General features: G+C 39.0%; 1 protein-coding gene across 1 annotated transcript; it reads left to right on the top strand.

Moving 5' to 3' along the window:
* Window positions 1–1,284: 1,284 nt before the first annotated feature.
* Window positions 1,285–16,368, top strand: LOC147162457 (phospholipid phosphatase 2-like). Its single transcript, XM_086094719.1, has 7 exons — window positions 1,285–1,415; window positions 1,491–1,572; window positions 12,456–12,607; window positions 13,918–14,180; window positions 14,341–14,398; window positions 14,474–14,650; window positions 15,856–16,368. Exons 2-7 carry the CDS (start codon window positions 1,512–1,514, stop codon window positions 15,991–15,993), a joined length of 849 nt encoding a protein of 282 aa, XP_085950845.1. The 5' UTR covers window positions 1,285–1,415; window positions 1,491–1,511; the 3' UTR covers window positions 15,994–16,368.
* The last annotated feature ends 1,071 nt before the right edge of the window (window positions 16,369–17,439 follow it).

Genomic DNA, 17,439 nt, shown 5'->3' with positions numbered 1-17,439 from the left:
GCTTACACAAACAATACTGAAAGGACCTTATATACACATTACTAAAACCTCTCGTACGCACTACTAATCTAATTTTATTCAACCCAATACAAACATCAGGAGAATCCATCCATCCAATTTATAAACCACTAGCTAGTGATTCTCAAAGGGTGGCACGTTGGCTCCCTCTGGTGGGACACAAAGAATCATTGAATTAAATGTTCAAATTGAGCATTGTGTCATCGTGTCACATTTTTTTTTATTAATACACGGCAGTGCATTTATTGAAGGTCCCTTGTCACACATATTTCAAACGGAACCTGCAAGTTTTTTGTGTGGCATTGTGTAATAGCAAGATGTATGATATGTTATGCGCATTACGTCAGTATTTAATTCATTGCAGTAGACACACTCATAAGGTAAAGCAAGTGAGAGGGACACATTATAATGTTAATTTTTGCTCTTGTGTATGTCATTAGTTTATCACTTGCCGCCTACTGGAGCGTGAATCAATAGAACCTCAGCGTACAATACAATCATAAATAAATGCTTAGCATATTTTAACCATCAACACTGTCACTGTTGGGGAGCTTTGAGTTGTTGTTGGCCTATGGTGGGTTTGTCTGTAGTTCGATAGAGGGAGACAAAGTCCACGTTGACAGCACAACTACTGTCGCTGGTGTCCCTGTCAGTCATGTCATTAGCCCTGGACCTAACCATATCAAATTATAGCTTCTCCTTGACTTTCATAACTTTGTGTATAAACAACTGCATGAAGAATGGGCCACATATATATAAAAATACAATTGCATTAACTGAGTTCATAAAACATTTTTTTTTTAAAGTTAACACTTTTATTTACGTCTTCATACTTGCATTTACATCAGACACATCCTGATTATTCTTTACTTTAAGACGAAAAACCACCACGTAGTTAACCCGGAAGTAACATCGGAAGCAGGTGAGCGGCCGCGACGTCACAAATGTGGTCCGGGAAAAAAAAAAACATACAAAATGGACGACCCTCAAAACTTGGTGAAAACTAATAATAATTGGAGAAAAAAAAAGTTTTTTGTTAGTACCTTGACTTTGAGATATAGTGTGTATATATAGCACACAATAATAATAAAAAAATATGGTTACGTCATATAATAAACTACAAACTATTCTCTTGCTGATACGGGCGGAAGGGTAAGAAAGGTGTTAATCATAAGTGGTGTTTTTCTGCCTATTCCACCTGAAGTCTTGCACCAAATCTACCTTTTCTCTCCTCCAGGTGGTGGTGGGAGGCCGGCCAAACCCTCCTCCCCGCATCCCAGCCCCCCCCCCGACTCGATCCCAGCTCCTACTGACGCGCCCGCCCCTTGTACGTAGGGCGATCGTCGAGTCCACCCACCTTTTTTTGGAAGTTCCACTCGCCCGCCACAGCACGACAGGTACGCCGAGGGGGGGGCGGAAGACCGGGCCGGGAGACGCGGCACCGCTTAACATCAAGTTTGTGGTTGTTTTAGGACGACAATACGGTGGCAAACATGACGGAGCTAGGGAAGAAGGTGATCTTGGTGGTGGTGGATGTTCTCTGCGTCTTCATCGGTGAGTTTCGTCTCGTCTTTGATTTGCCTTTAATCGGTCAAGCACAGTGAAGTATAAATAAGGGGTGCAGAAAAGGCAGACTGTCGGCATGGGATTGCTCAACACGAGCACATGGTTTAATCCATTTATCACCCCGTCGTTGGCTACACAACAAGTTGCACCATGCAGGCTAGACTGCAAAACACGCAGCGGTTAATCCTAGTTTTCCAGCCTTTATTGAGCCAAGACACATATTTTGCATTAGGAAAGAAATCTCACAAGCTGTCTTAAAAAGTATTTCACTCAAATAATGATTGTGTAGAACATTAATCGTTCTGCCTGTCACTATAAGTCGCTGGCAAAGATAGATTTTAATTATTCGTTGTTAGTAAATTATCATTTTGGATCATTTTTTTTATGGCAAACTTGATGATTTGACACATAAAGGTTTTGGAGTTCACTGGGTTAGCGTACTAGCACTGAAAGTTGTTCTCTGTCTATCTTGTTCAAACAGGCCACAGTCAGTGTGTGTTTCCCAACACACTCACTTTAAAGAATGCTGCAGGGTCTCCTGTTGCGCACACACATTCTCACAAAGTGCTGTTGACATCATATCAGTTTGTTAGATTTGTAATAATGCACCTGCTAAGTTTTTTTTGTAAGTGATCAATCAGAGCAGGTTTTACAGAATTGATCCTGTATATAGTGTTGCTGTAAGAAAAACAAAACAAAACCAAAAACATGAATTAATGTTGAAGAGATGAAGATAAAGTCCTTTATTGTCAAGTAAGAGGTTTTTGATTAATTTCCTAATATTTGTCAATATTTTTATTCATATTCATAGTCCAAAATTTTATTTTCAAAAATATTTACTATGCGTCGCCACTAATCCAAAGACTGATTAATATGGCGTTTGTGGAATATGAATTAAGCAGAAAAATCCATCTGTTTTTATCCATATTAGGGTTTGGGGGGGGGGGGGTTGCCACTTGCTGCTGACTGAAAATGACATTATAGTGCCTAAGGGCTCAGTTTGTGAATGTCACATGATCAAACCCAGAACACTGGTGAGCTGTGACGGTCATTACCTGAGACAAAAACTCGTTTAACTAATAAGAGAGAAAAGGAGAAACAACACAATGACGTATTGTTTTAAAGTCCCTGTAAAGTGAAAATAATGTATTCTAAATTTAGCAAACCAGAGAACGGTGTTATTAACAACGCTGCTAAATGTGAATAGTTCAAAAATATCACCTAGTATATAAAATGAATCTTCGAAATCTTAACCTATCAAGAACGGTTAATCACACGCGCGTGTTTTTGACAGTTATTTTAATCTTGTGCGTGTGTTTTTTGAGAGTTTTTGAATTTTTCAAGTCTGTAAGTTACACAAACAGTCAACCAGGTGTGTGTGTGCGCGCGCGCGCGCGCGTGTGCGGCAAACAAAACGGCCTGTCGCGACTTGCCCGGGTCTTCACGATGACACTAGAACTTGTCAGAATTGACGTCCTCCAGGTGTTGTTGGTGTCACATCATCGTCAAAGCAGGAGGTTGTAGGTGCGAAGAAGATACCAGGTGCTCCGTGCTCCTGAAAACGGGAATGCTAGCTGGAATATTACATATAATTCCTTTATTGGCTATAAATTTTTTTTTAGAGCGTGTCTGTTGGGGTGAAAGGGCGCGCTCATTAATTGCACACTTGCGTATTTCATGCACAACTGACTTAAGTTTGCCATGAATTGTGATCAAGAGTTTCTCCAGTCCACCAGTTCATGACCCCCATCCACTGAGAATCCTCATGACCTTTAAGCCTCCCCGGCCCCTCCACTAAGGATTACTGATTGGAAATGAGACTAAAAATAGATGCTTGTTGCAAGTCTATCAGCACGTCAGGCCCGTCAGCGGTGCAAAGCTCAGGTTTCAAGAGATTTCAAATGGAACATTTTTACCCTCTGAATAGTCACAGATGAGAACGTGAAAAGGATCGTCCAGATCGTCCATCCACGTCACCTGCTTCATTTTCAGCAGGATCATACAAAATATTAAGTGACCCCAAAAACTTCGTTTTCCATCGTAATAATATACACTCTAACCGAATAATTAAATGCAATTAAAAATAATTGAACTTTTTTTTTTAAGCACACTCCTTCAATGCACATTATGCTGCTTATTTTGGCCACCTGGGGGACAGTATAAAACAGACATAGTAATATACAGTACAGTAGACGCCTGCTATTTATAGGGGGACAGGGAACAGGCCCTTAAATAAGGAAAATCCATGTATGTATTTGTGTGGAGAGAGGGAGGGGGGGGGCAGACAGAGAGAGAGAGACAGAGGGACAGACAGACAGAGAGACACAGAGACAGAGGTTACTTATGATCATAAAATAGGGCTAATGCTAACCTAAGCACAGGCAAAACAATAACAGAAAACATCTGCAAGTTACTGGAAGGTGATTGATGTATAAAAGTAGCAGGCATAATCTAGCTCAATGTAGCGGAGTGAAAGTACAGTTTCACCTTAACATAAATATTCAAGTTAAAGTAAAGAGTAGAGGTTGCAATAAAACTACTCTTTAAGTACAATTTATCTAAAAAAAGTAACTGTAATGGAGTAAATGTAACTTGTTACTACCCACTGGCTTGTCATAGATTGCGCTCATAAGTAAAACAAATACAAATAAATAATAATCAAACTCAGGTCTGGTCATTTGTATTTCAAGGCACCGCTGTACTTAAAGTAGCACTAAGGAACTTTGCAACCTTAATAAAATACTTTCATAACTATGGCCTGAGGGGGTCTGTATCATCAAAAACTACAAATATGCTGACTGCTTTATGGCATACGTCAAAAGCTACCCCCGGATGAAAGGACAGTCAATGATCAACATTGGCCCAGCTAAAAAGCTACGCAATGTGCTTGTCCTTATAGGAAATATGGTCTTCCTTCAGACATAACAATATGACTTTTGTCCATATGGTGCCGCCTTAATCAGCGTAAACTGAAAGTTCCTAAGTGTTGCTTTAAAAAATGACATGGTCATTCTTGTAGACCTCTTTCGGACACCGCATGTTGTTCTTCACCCTACGGGGCACCTGGTGACTGACAGGCAGGAATGCTAATAACTATTCTCTGCCTTTTTTTTTTTTTTTAAACCACCTGATGTATTTGCACGCTGTCAACACTCCAGTCATCCTTTTTTTTTATTTTATTTTTTTATAAACACATAGTCCCATCTTTGGCCCTGTCAGTTTAAAATGTCCACTTGACCGAGAAGTCATTTTGGTGTGCTTTTACGGTTGCCGGTCCGCGAAATACATCTGTATCTCTCCTACCACAAACCGGTCCCTGGCGGAAAGAGGATTGGGGACCGGCGGTTTAAAAAGTGTGTGTGCATGTTTGTGTACGTGTGAGACAGATGGAGCTGGAATGTGCTGAATGCCCACATTAGAGCTAAACTCTCAATCCGTGTGCTTTATTTCGCACCCTTCCCCTCCGTGGTCAAACGTCCATCCTGTCACTTTGTGTTACTCTTCAATCGTTGACTGTTGACCTCCTGTAGTCATGCCAACAAAACATGCGTGTAGAAGCTGCCATTTTCTTTGCTTTTTATCTGTGTGTTTTTTTTTCTGTGTAAGCGGCACTAATGCAGAATTTGGGTGAGACAACGTTGATAAATGCATTCATCACATCACAATAGAGCTCCACTAGCCTTCTATATACCTTCGAGAAAGGGGCCGTGTCAGTCAAATTTAACTCATCCATTGCCATTGACGACTATAGACGTCAAAAATTCATGTGAACTATTTCTATTAGTTTAACTTTTTTTTTCATTTCATCATAATTTTTTATGAAAACCGAGGAAAAAAATTGTATTGTTCATTTATAACAGATATAAAATTTGTGATTAATCGTGAGTCAACTATTGAAGTCATGCGATTAATTACGATTACAAATTGTAATCGTCTGACAGCCCTTATTTTTAATTTAAAAAAATTAGATTTGTCGCGTCAGGCGATAAAAATAATTAATTGTAATTAATCACATGATTTCACTAGTTAACTAACGATTAATCACAAATTTTATATCTGTTCTGAATGTACAATTTTAAAAAAATCAAGGTTTTCATACTTTTGTTAGCAAAAGTGGGAAAAAAATGTTAAACTAATAGAAATAGTTCAAATTAATTTTTGACTTCAATGGCAGTGAATGAGTTAACAATACTTTAAGACGACTGCAAATGACGCTCTAGTTCCTGTCACGAAGCTGCGGTGCCGCACGTCAAGTCAAAGAGAATTAAGCAGTGGTTTAATTAAAAGCATCACTTCAGTTTGGATTTTGTAAGTTGTGGTGTTCTCAAAATGCAGTCTTGTGCTGTCCTGTACCGCTTATACCACGGTCAATAAAAGTTTGTTTTGTATTTTTAACAATATTTTTACCTTTTTTAACCTTTAACGAGGGCATATCACACTGTGGTCAAAAACCTCCTTTTCTAGGGAGTCCTGGACATGAGGCAGTAGAAAAAAACCCAACATATTACATACAATTTTACAAATTTATTATGAAAAGCAAGTGCATATTGTGGAATTTGTCAAAAAAAAACTTACGGCTACTGAACGTATATTATTCAATTTCGAATCGCTACTGCCACCTGTTGACAAAAAATTAAACTGCACATACCCCTCTTCACATACACAACGCGCACATGACGTGGCATCCGCAAACAGAGGGCGGGAAAGTCGAACCCGAATCCAGTCTGAAAACCAGATAGACGCTCATCTTCCGACTAGATGACCCGGGTTCGAGTCAACATAAATTTGGTATTGTTGAAGCTTTAAAAATAAACATATCAGTTAGCTTGAATATTAGGTTAAAATTACACATTTTATTCCACTTGCGAGATATTTTGGAATAATCAATTATTGGTACTCAGTTTCGACGACTTCTCAAATGTAATGCTTGTAATCGTGCTCAGTCACAAAAAAAAAAAGTTATCGAGCATCCTTAGTAGTAGTGTCAGCGCTGTGTCAACGAGGCAACTGCAATGCCAGGACACAGGTTTGAAATGTAACACCTGACACTCACTTTTTCCGCCAAGCTGGCAGTAAGCAGCGGTGGGAAGTATTCAAAAAAAAAAAGAAGAGATATATTCCTTTATCCAGATTGTCACAATTTCCGTCCTTGTCTTTACCCTTAACAATGTTTTGTGGAAATTAGCTTGGTGTTTTTTGCGTTAATTAGGGGTGTGCCAAAAAAATCGCTTCTCATAGGAATCTCGATTCTCATTTAGTACGGTTCAGAATCGATTTTAAATGACCCCAAATCGATTTAATTTCAATTATTTTATACTGTCTTACCTTTGTCTGTGTGTGCCTTTATTTGGAGCGCTGTTCTTGTTGTAAAAAGTCACGATCAAGTTATTCCAATAAAAGTTGTTGTTTTTTTGCAGTGTGGAGCCGTGCAGCGAGTTGCGCGGCAATTAGCATTAGCGAGAGCGCGCTAATTAGCATTAGCGAGTCAGACTGGAGCAGATCATTACAATTTCTTCCACATCTATAGATTGAAGCAAAAATCATTGTCAATCAAATCATTTTGAATAAGAAAATCGATTCTGAATCGAATCGCAGACCCCAAAAAATCGGAATCGAATCGTGAGACATTCAAAGATTCCCACCCCTACTTTTTATACTTGAACTTATTTTTTGTAAGCACACTCCTCGCGCTACTTCTTCCCAGTATGGTTTATTCATACTTGAGGCTACTGTTTCAAGTTCGTTTGTATTTGACAGGTTTTAACTGGTCACTGCAGATTGTCATTAATGTGGCGATTTGTGGAAAATGTTTTAATGTCACTCCCACACATGCATGCACACATTCTGAGTCTCTGCCAAATCTGAGTAAAAGTGGGAACTATTGACTCTTCTTTCTCACATTCCCGTGTGAAAATAAAAGTGAGAAGCTGAACGAAAGTGTGCGTGTTCTAACTTCCCATCATGCTTTTCAGTTCAGTCATGTTTCTTAGGTCTGTTGTTTGCTTATGTAGGTTATTAAAAAAAAAAATAATCCCATAGTAAGTGAAAACATTTTTCGGGGGGGTGGGAAGGATGCAGTTTTCATTATCATTGTGGACGGAAAAAAAAAAAGCCCCCCGTAGAAATTCTATGAGAAGGGTGACTTGTCCGTGCTGTAACACTCCAGTGTGACGTGGACTCAGCAAACGAATGTGAATCACCGCGCAGCAGCTAACGGCAGCAAAATGTCAGCTGTGTGCGGAGTCCAGCAAAACGTTCGCCTCTAAACGCTTACCTGCTCCCATCCCTGCCAGCCTCGCCGGTCCTCGGGATGCTGATCGCCGAGGCCCTGAAAAACAGGAACACTTTCCACTTCCTGCTGGTACACAGGGTCAAGAGGAAGTTGTACTTGTGTCTGATCCCAAATTCCATCTTGTTTATTTTTCCAGCGTGGAATCGGTGGGAGATTGGGAAAGCTTGAAAACGTCCTTTCCCTCGCTTCTTTTAAAAATTCTACTCGGGGAAACTGTCATCTCACGCGCCTCTTAATTTGACACAAACAAAACCAAATAGCTACAGTGGGTCTTAAATTTTCAGCGGTATCAACATAAGAGGTTTTGAAGTTCACATGATATTGAGGTCTCCCTAATTTGTTGGAATTTAGAGGTTTCTGGGGATGGTGAAAGACTCCGGTTGGTAACCCGGTGGGTAGTAGGTGATGTCTGGTCGGTGCTGGATTTCACTTTTTTTTTCTTTGATCCTTCCTCGGGTCTCCTGACAACCTCACAACTCTAGCTGGATTCTGAAGTATTTGGTTTCGTTGAACGGTATGGGATGTTTAATAGGTTTTAGGTGAATTAATGAGCACACACTCACACGCACGCACATATGCACACACAAACAGCTTTTTGCAACATGGCCCTGGTTGATCTCTTATACTCTGCTGCCTACTGCTGGCCATTTTTGTAATAACTACCATTGCTTCAACCGTTCTCTTCAGTTCAGAGGCTGCTTAAAAGCCTGTATGCTCTAGCATAAAAAACTTTTTAAAAAACTAAAAAATGTTTAAATACGTATAAGTACGTCTTTGGAAACATGGTATTTAAAATAGAACGCGTGTATACGTTTTTGGGAGCAAATGAGTTAACTAGTAAAGCATGCCCATTTAGTGACATACTTGCTTATATTTGTGGCCAAAAGTGTTTTTCATACAAATATTTACTGCAATTTTGACTTTAGTACTACCTTATAGTGGGATAGTGATTCAGACTTGTGTACAATTTTTAAATAATATTGAAAATTTTCTTTTTCTTTTTTAATTAGGGGCATCAGGCGATGAAATGTTTTAATTGTAATTAATCGCATAACTTCACTAGTTAACTCAAGAGTAATCACAAATTTATATCTGTTCTAAATGTACAATCCATTTTTTCTAGGTTTTCATACTCTTGTTAACAAAAGTGGGAAAAAATGTGAAACTAATAGAAATAGTTCAAATGAATTTTTGACGTCTATAGCCGTCAATGGCAGTGAACGAGTAAAAAAAAAAAAAAGAAGACTCTAAGTACAGTACTAACATGTTTATACTTAATTATTTGCCACCACTGCCACAATTCAAGAAGCCGAAGAGGAATCCGCTTCCTCGCTGATTGTGCCGTGGGAGGACCTGGATGCTGGTTTTGACCGCGCCGGCGGTGTGTTTGTTTTGAAGGCAGGCCGTTGCACAACTGCGGCCAACCCTGTGGCCGCACTGGCAGCAGACATCTGTCACGCAAGCACTCCCTTATCAAAATGTTATGCTTGCACCCTGCAGAGTAAACAGTAGCTGTGGCGCCGTTCAAAGAGGGGCGCACCGCACGCTCGACCTGCCGAAATAATGGACGTGAGCGTTCTGATTTCCTTTCATCTGAACTTATCTTGAAGGAGGGAAAATTACAAATTGACTTGTTTTTTCCGCACTAAAAAGAGAAAATGCTTTTTGGTATGTTGGTAGTTTCCATTTTTTTGTGCAGGGGTTTTTCTACTATTCTTTTTTTTTTCTAAGCAACTCACATGCTCACCAAAGCCCTGCTTAATAGGAAAGTAGTAAATATGTTTAAGTCCTACATTTTGACAGATTCAAAATGATATTGAAATGTTTTGGAATTTGACGTTTTTGTGGTATATACAGTAGGGCCGGGTTTAAAAAATTGAATAATGGATATCGAATCGATTTTTCTTTTCGAGCGTGATATCGATTCATAAAACCATTAATTGATTATTTTAATATATTTTTCCCATTAATAAACAAGAAAATAGAATTTTAAAGGGCAATTTTTTTGTATATTACTGTTTTCTTGATATTTACTGTTCACGTGAATTTAAAATAATTTTTCTTACATTTATGAAAGACCTGACTTATTGCACTTTATGACAATTTAATGTTTGGAGTTTTTTTTTTGTTATCATGTCCTTGATATTTAGGAATTGATGTTCCATAATTAATCAATACCGGATTGAACTCTTGTGAATCGAAATTGAATCGATAAAAAAAAAAAAACATTTTTAATTTAAAATACAAAATTAAAAGGTACAAATTTATATGGGAAGTTATAAACATGGGGGGCATTGCTATGCTATTGGCTATTGGCACCAGGTCATCATGCGTATTTGCTTGCGTTTTCTTTCAGTCGCAGCAAGCCGGTCCCACACTCTTGAGGAAGGAAGCAATGTGTTAACGGAGAACTCTTTCTCTCTCATACTTCATAAACCTAAGCCTAAGAAAACCATCCATTCTTCCCCGGTATTAGCTTTGGCAGTGGAATGACGAGTTCAGGAAAACAGGAAAAGTCATTTGAATTGTGGACTATTGTTCTGCTCAGATTTAAGAGACGGCTATATATCCTTCGCTCTTTAATTCTACCTGCACTTGGAGTCCTTTTAGTCACAAAGCATGTCATGATTTGACCTTTTTGTGTACGTGTTGATGGAGCTTGTTGAGGGCCATGACCAGGCACAGCCAAAGGTCGGCCATGTCTCCATGGCGACGCCTATGACACATTTCATTGGAGTTCAATGTTTTTACTGTGTGGTTTTAGCTGTTTCCTGATCAGCGGCTCATTGTGTCGTGCAGTCACCCCTTGGGATGGACCCTAACCACATTCCCAACACGACACGGGTCCAAATGATACCACTGAACAACCGTGTCATGACCCGTATGCGCTTGGAAATGTTAAACGGAAGTCACCCCCCCCAAAAAAATATCTTGACAATAATATGTTCTATGCAGCACCACTAGTCAAAATATGGTATTTCCAGTCGTTTTTTATCCATCTCACGAGGCGGCCATTTTGCCACTTGCTGTCGAGTGAAAATGGCAGCACAGTTGCTCAGGTCTCAGGTAACAACCAATCGCAGCTCAGCTTCAGAAGACAGGCGAGCTCTGATTGGTCATTGCCTGAGCCCTGAGCACCATTGATGTGATCTTCAATCGACAGCAAGTGGCAAAATGGCCGCCCCCTGAGATGGATAAAAACGGCTGGAATTTTTGCTGCATAACTCATATTCCACCAAGCTTTAAACTAGTGAGGTCACATATAACATATTATTGTCAAGAAATGTTTATGGTTGACTTCCCTTTTAAAGCGGAAAAACACGTGAGGTGTATTATGTTGGCTTAAACGTTAAAACCATTGTAGCAATATTTTACTTACTGAATTATGTTAAGCCGGTGTTTCCCAACCAGGGGTACGTGAGCATTGAATCATTTATTTCCCAACTCAATAACCTGAAGCACAATATAGCCAAGTGTCAACTCAAATGACTTGTTAAAGCTAAAGGAAGTAAAACTGCGATAGTGGTACTTTGTTCAGTGTTTTGTTCCTGATATTTAAAGTTTAGACTTATTCAGAGGTTTCTGTGGAAAATTTTAAGAGTTATATTCAGTATAGCAATGGCAGGTTTATTCTTTATTTTGATTTGTGGGTTTTTTTTTTATATTATTGTATGATATTCATTTTTATGAGTTAAAAAGAAGACAATGCCTGAGAATTTGATGTTTAAATTAAGGAAACAAAAACATAATTTGAGTGAGTGGGTACTCATGGTATGATTTTTTTTTGGGGGGGGGGTGATACACTAACCAGAAATAGGTAGGGTTTATTAGACAAATCTGATATGTTCGTACTTGTCTTTGTTTTTGCTTAACTGAACCCCCCCCCCCCCCCCCTCCATCAAAGTCACCAAATTCCTATTACACTACCTGTGCCAATACTTAGACGTGGATCCAGCAGCTCTACTTTCAGTTACAAAATGGCAAGGTGCGCTTGGACGCATTTCAGAGGAAATGCGCTTGATACACCGGAAAGTCCGTAATGACGTAATGAGATGAACCAAATTCCCAAACAAGCGCATCAAGTCTTGTCTTGCTCTCTATTGTCAGTGTTATGTGGTCTTTAATATAGTTTTTAAAATCTTTTCTAGCCCTATAATGATTTATTTTGGTCTTTGGCTATTTAATCTTATCTTTGGATCGTTTGGACTTGGTATTATCTAGGACTAGATCATGGTTTTATCTTACCTTCTTCTTGTCCTATTATCCTAGTCTTAACTCATTCACTGCCAGCCTGCCAAAAATGGATTTTGGACGTCTATAGCCGTCACTGGCACTGAATGAGTTAATCTAAGTAAAAATAAAATAAAATGGTGGTGTTCCTCAGGGTTTTATCCTTTGCCCCCTTTTTATTTGACTCTCTTTTAATATGAAAAATTAAACAAAAAAAATTCCTACCACTACATACAAACACTTTTTGTCTTATTTCTCACAACCACCGACCCGTTTCTGAACATTCACAGTTTCCTCCAATTTAGTGCAACTAAATCCACAAACCAGTCGTGATCTTCTTCCCCACCAGCGGCCCTGCCCTCAGCCATCCTGACGTTGATGTTCAGACCGTACCAGAGAGGCATCTACTGCGACGACGAGAGCATAAACTACCCCTACAGGAGGGACACCATCTCCCATGGAGCCATGGCCGCCGTCACCATCACCAGCTCTATAGTCATTGTGAGTCCATGGCAGTCTTCACCGGCATCTTTTTTATTTTTATTTTATTTATTTTTTTTACAATAATATGTTATATGTGAACTCACTAGTCTAAATATGTTATTCTGTTTAATATTGTGTTAGTGGAATATGAGTTAAGCAGCAAAATCCAGCTGTTTATATCCATCGCAGGGGGTGGCCATTTTGACATTTGCTGTTGACTGAAGATGACAATAATGTTAATTTTATCCACTATTTTAAGATTTAGTCTCAGTTTTAGTCCAGTTTCAATCACACTTTTTTATCATAGGTAGTCAACCTCATCTCGTTTTTATTTAGTCCATTTTTAGTTGACAATAAGTCTAGCATTTTAGCCTTTATTTTAGTCCAAGAAAACATAATTTTTTATCTGTGTAGTTTTAGTCAACAAAAACTGTCAACGTTTTAGTCAGGACAATCTTTTTTTTTGTCAGAAGATTATGTTGAAACTATAACCATGCATCGATCCATTTGATGAAAAACAACTTGACACACAATTACCGTACAGTATATCAACAAGTGGCTACTATGGCTCCAAGCTATGAGCTAGTAAGTTAGCCAGCATTAGTTAGCGGTCGGATTAACATTATTGCTGGAACGTTATAGCCATTGGATTAATGTTACGTTATAACTATAATTAACTTATTTTTATTTATTTTTTTTACCTTTCACTGTAAATCCACCTCCCGTCTAGTCGCTAGCTGCAGATTTGAAAGGGTGTGTGTGACAGTGTCACAGTGACAGATTAGCAGAGACAAGATTTCACAAAATCATATAGTTGTCGTGTTTGTTCATGAACTAAAATGCCCAGAGACTTTAGTCCATTTTTTATTAAGTGAAGTACTTTTCTGTCTCGTCTTCATTAGTCGATGAAAATGCATACGGATTTAGTCACACTTATTGTTTATTAATGAGGGTTTTAGTCCACCATAGTCTAGTTTTAGTCTGGTGAAAAATGTGTGTTGACGAAGTTAACACGAAAAGACAACAATGTTGCTCAGGTCTCCGGTAACCACCAATCAGAGCGCAACTTCACAAAATAGGTGAGCTGTGATTGGTTGTTGCCTGAGCTCTGAGCAACTGTGATGTCATCTTCAGTCGACAGCAAGTGGCAAAATGGCCGCCCCCTGAGATGAAATACAAACGGCTGCATTTTGCTTCATAATCATATTCCACAAATGTAATATTAACCAGAATGTCATGTTTAGACGAGTGAGGTCACATATAACAAATGATTGTCAAGAAAAGTTGAAGGTTGACTTACTCTTTAACGATGTGATTCTGCTGCCCAGATCACAACCGGCGAGGCCTATCTGGTGCACACCAAGCGTCTGCGCTCCAACTCCCAGTTCAACCAGTACCTGTCGGCGCTCTACAAGGTGGTGGGCACTTACCTGTTCGGGGCGGCCGTCAGCCAGTCGCTCACCGACCTGGCCAAGTTCACCATCGGGCGGCCCAGACCCAACTTCTTGGACGTGTGCGCCCCCGCCAGCTGCAACGGGTACGAGCTGCACATCAACTGCACCGGCAGCTTGCGTAACGTCACCGAGTCCAGGTGGGTCGCCAGGGAATTATGTGTGTATTGTACTCTAAAAAAAAAAATTGAAATCATAGCTCAAATTCTGTACTTTCTACTAAAATTGGTGATTCTAAAATAAAATAAATTATGATAAAATCAAAATGTATTTTAATCACTTTTTTCCCCCATTTGTCAGGTTGTCCTTCTACTCAGGCCACTCGTCGTTCGGCATGTACTGCATGCTCTTCCTCTCCGTGAGTTTACACCACAAACACACGCACAAACTCACACGCACACACACACACTGACGACATGATGGTCCTGCGCAGCTATATGTGCAGGCCCGCATGCAAGGCAAGTGGACGCGTCTGGTGCGTCCCACCATCCAGTTTTTCCTGGTGGCCTTCTCCTTGTACGTGGGCTACACGCGCGTCTCTGACTACAAGCACCACTGGAGCGATGTGCTGGTGGGTCTCCTGCAGGGGGCTCTCATCGCGGTTCTCACTGTGAGTACAGCTGGACTTCAAACGATTTGATCTGGAAGTCACCGGAGATTAAAAAAAAAACAAAAAAAAAAACATGAAAACAACTCATGAAATTTGTGTAAAACTGATAATAAAATGGATCATATTTAATGAATGCATTTATAATGTACAACAGGGGTCACCAATGTGGTGCCCACGGGCACTTGGTAGCCCCAAGGACCACATGAGTAGCCCGTGGGCCTTTTCTAAAAATAGCTCACCAGTGATGGGACATTGTGATTTTCTAGGAATGTTACAGAAGTGATTAGTGGAAATTGGAAATGTAAAATTCGGCAGAAGTTGATGTTAAAAGTATTGATCAGCGTCTGGATATCATGAATTAATAATACCGTATATAACATTAAAGTTAATATGAGCAAGTTATTTCAGAAGTTTGTAACAAACTGGTTGCCCCTTGCATTAATTAGTAGCCAAGAACCGCTACATTGATGCGAGTTACATTAGCCCATCTATGGCATTTTTTATTGTGTGATAGCATTAAGCTAGTAGACTAAGACAATGTAAAAAGGGAAGTCAAGCCCCCTATTTTTTTTTGACAATAATATTTTCTATGCAGCCCCACTTGTCTAAATACGGTATGCTTTAGTGGAATATGAGTTAAGCAGCAAAATCCAGCAATTTTTATTAGTACCAAAAGGCAGCCATTTTGTCACTGGCTGTCGAGTGAAAATGACATCACAGTTACTCAGGTCTCAGGTAACAACCAATCACAGCGCAGCGTCGGAAAACAGGTGAGCTCTGATTGGTTGTTGCATGAGCCCTGAGCAACATTGATGTCATTTTCACTCGACAGCAAGTGGCAAAATGGCTAGATAGATAAAAACGGCAGGATTTTGCTTCATGACTCATATTCCAAAAATGTAATATTAATCAGAATGTCATGTTTAGACTAGTGAGTTCACATGTAACATATTATTGTCAAGAAATGTTGAAGGTTAACTTCCACTTTAATATAGTTTGACAAAAGCAATGAATTGTATGTAACTTCTGTTGCTGTCCACCGTCGCCCCCTTGGGATGGAATTAGGCATTACAGCAATAGAACAAAGCCGCCACTGATAAAACCGAAATATAAAAGATCAAATAGTGAAAAATACATTTAAATGTTAGAAAAGCTGATATTATACAGCGGAAGTAGCACTGAAAGTTTTATTATTCCTCGTTTAGGTTAAATACGTCTCGGACTTCTTCAAGCAGCGCGGCGAGCCAGCGTGCAAGCGGACGGACGCGGCCGACGGCGAGCGTCTGGAACGCAAACCCAGCCCGCAGCGCACCAACCACTACAACTACTCGCCACCCGTATGACACGCCTACACACACACACCTACGTCATTTCATATCTGTAACCACTAGCTGGAACTCTTCAAATCCCCCCCGCCAACACATTTGTATAGCTAGAAATATAAAGTGAAAACGTACATGTGTTGTCTCAATATGTGCAATGACGCAAAGCTTTTGTTACGGTTTGTTTGGAGGACTGATGCTGTGACTTGATGGGAAAACGTGTGAAAAATTCTAATGTTTTTATTTTTATTTAGGATAAGGATGCTTCACCACTAAAATCTTATCTTTTACAAGCAGAGCACTCACTGCTTGAGCTAACACATTTTTATATACAGTATTGTTTTTTTTGTGCATTACTACTGTGCCTTATCTAATAAACTGTGCTGTTATTTTTAACCATGTTGTAAGCGGTCATGTGCCCAAAAAGAATGCATGTGTTAGATGTAATATTTTTATTAGTAGTAGTATTAGTGTAGTAGAGTTTTCTGAAAATCTTCATTTGTGCCAGAATGAAGAAAGAATATAAAGAGAAAGTTCACCGTTGAAGTTTATATGTGATGAGAATATTTTTTATATTAAGAGATATAAGTTGTCATTTGACCATAATAAATGTATGCATTCATTATTAATATCGAATTAACTTAATTTTGATAGAAAAGGACACACTTTAAAATAAATTATTTTATGTGACTTTTATTTCAATTGGAAATTGTAAGAAACAAGCTGGAAAAATTTGGAATCCTATGAGGATATACGTCGGAGTATTACAATAACTAAGTTGTCATTTTACCAGAATTCCGAGGGGAAAATACATATTTCACGGGATTTTTTAATTTTATTTTTGTGATAGCTGATAAGAAATAAAATGTCATTTTAGGATAACATTTTCATTTTATGAGAATAAATGTCTATTTTTAAAAGGAAAAAAACAACAACAACTAATGTATGTTTTATTTGAAGAATTATTTAAGTCTTTTTTTTTCTTCATATTATTAAGCACGGTGCTGATGTTCAAACTGTGCATATTGTTAGAGTGGCTTACAGTCAGAGTAAATATACCTTTAGGAGTAAAACCTGACTTGTTTTCGATGAAGACCTAGACCTACTAGGCTACCGTATTTTATTGTTGCTCATGATGGTGGAATTCTTTGAGGTGGTATTTGTTGTAAATGACGTGCCGTATTAGCAGGCAACTCGCTACTGTAGCTTCAAAGTCACTTCCAGTCTGTAGCAGATAATGATTTCGCTCAAAATGCTAATTAATTATTCAGTTTAACTCTTATGCAACAATATTAATCAGATGTTACTTTTTTCGTTAATAATTTTTGGTCTTAGTTCGTCTGGAGACGTGATGTTCCAGATTAAGCACATGACATACAGTCCTTTGCCCAGCTGCTTTTGTCTCTTTTCCAGGGCCGAACGTTGCGTCAGCAGAGTAACACATGAAACAAAACAAAAAAGACTTGA

Source organism: Leptonotus elevatus, chromosome 14 (genome assembly GCF_054856555.1).
Source record: "Leptonotus elevatus isolate MCC_2025b chromosome 14, RoL_Lele_1.0, whole genome shotgun sequence".
NCBI classification, from domain to species: Eukaryota; Metazoa; Chordata; class Actinopteri; order Syngnathiformes; family Syngnathidae; genus Leptonotus; species Leptonotus elevatus.
Note: the sequence above shows the minus strand (reverse complement) of the source record. Positions and strands in the feature narration are given on the sequence as shown.

Bases quoted from the DNA above. Each gene is read 5' to 3' on its own strand.
- LOC147162457 (XM_086094719.1), top strand. From the start codon at position 1,512: ATGACGGAGCTAGGGAAGAAGGTGATCTTGGTGGTGGTGGATGTTCTC. The intron at 12,608-13,917 runs GTGAGTCCATGG...TCTGCTGCCCAG, and splicing joins TCACCAGCTCTATAGTCATT to ATCACAACCGGCGAGGCCTA. The intron at 14,181-14,340 runs GTGGGTCGCCAG...CCCATTTGTCAG, and splicing joins CGTAACGTCACCGAGTCCAG to GTTGTCCTTCTACTCAGGCC.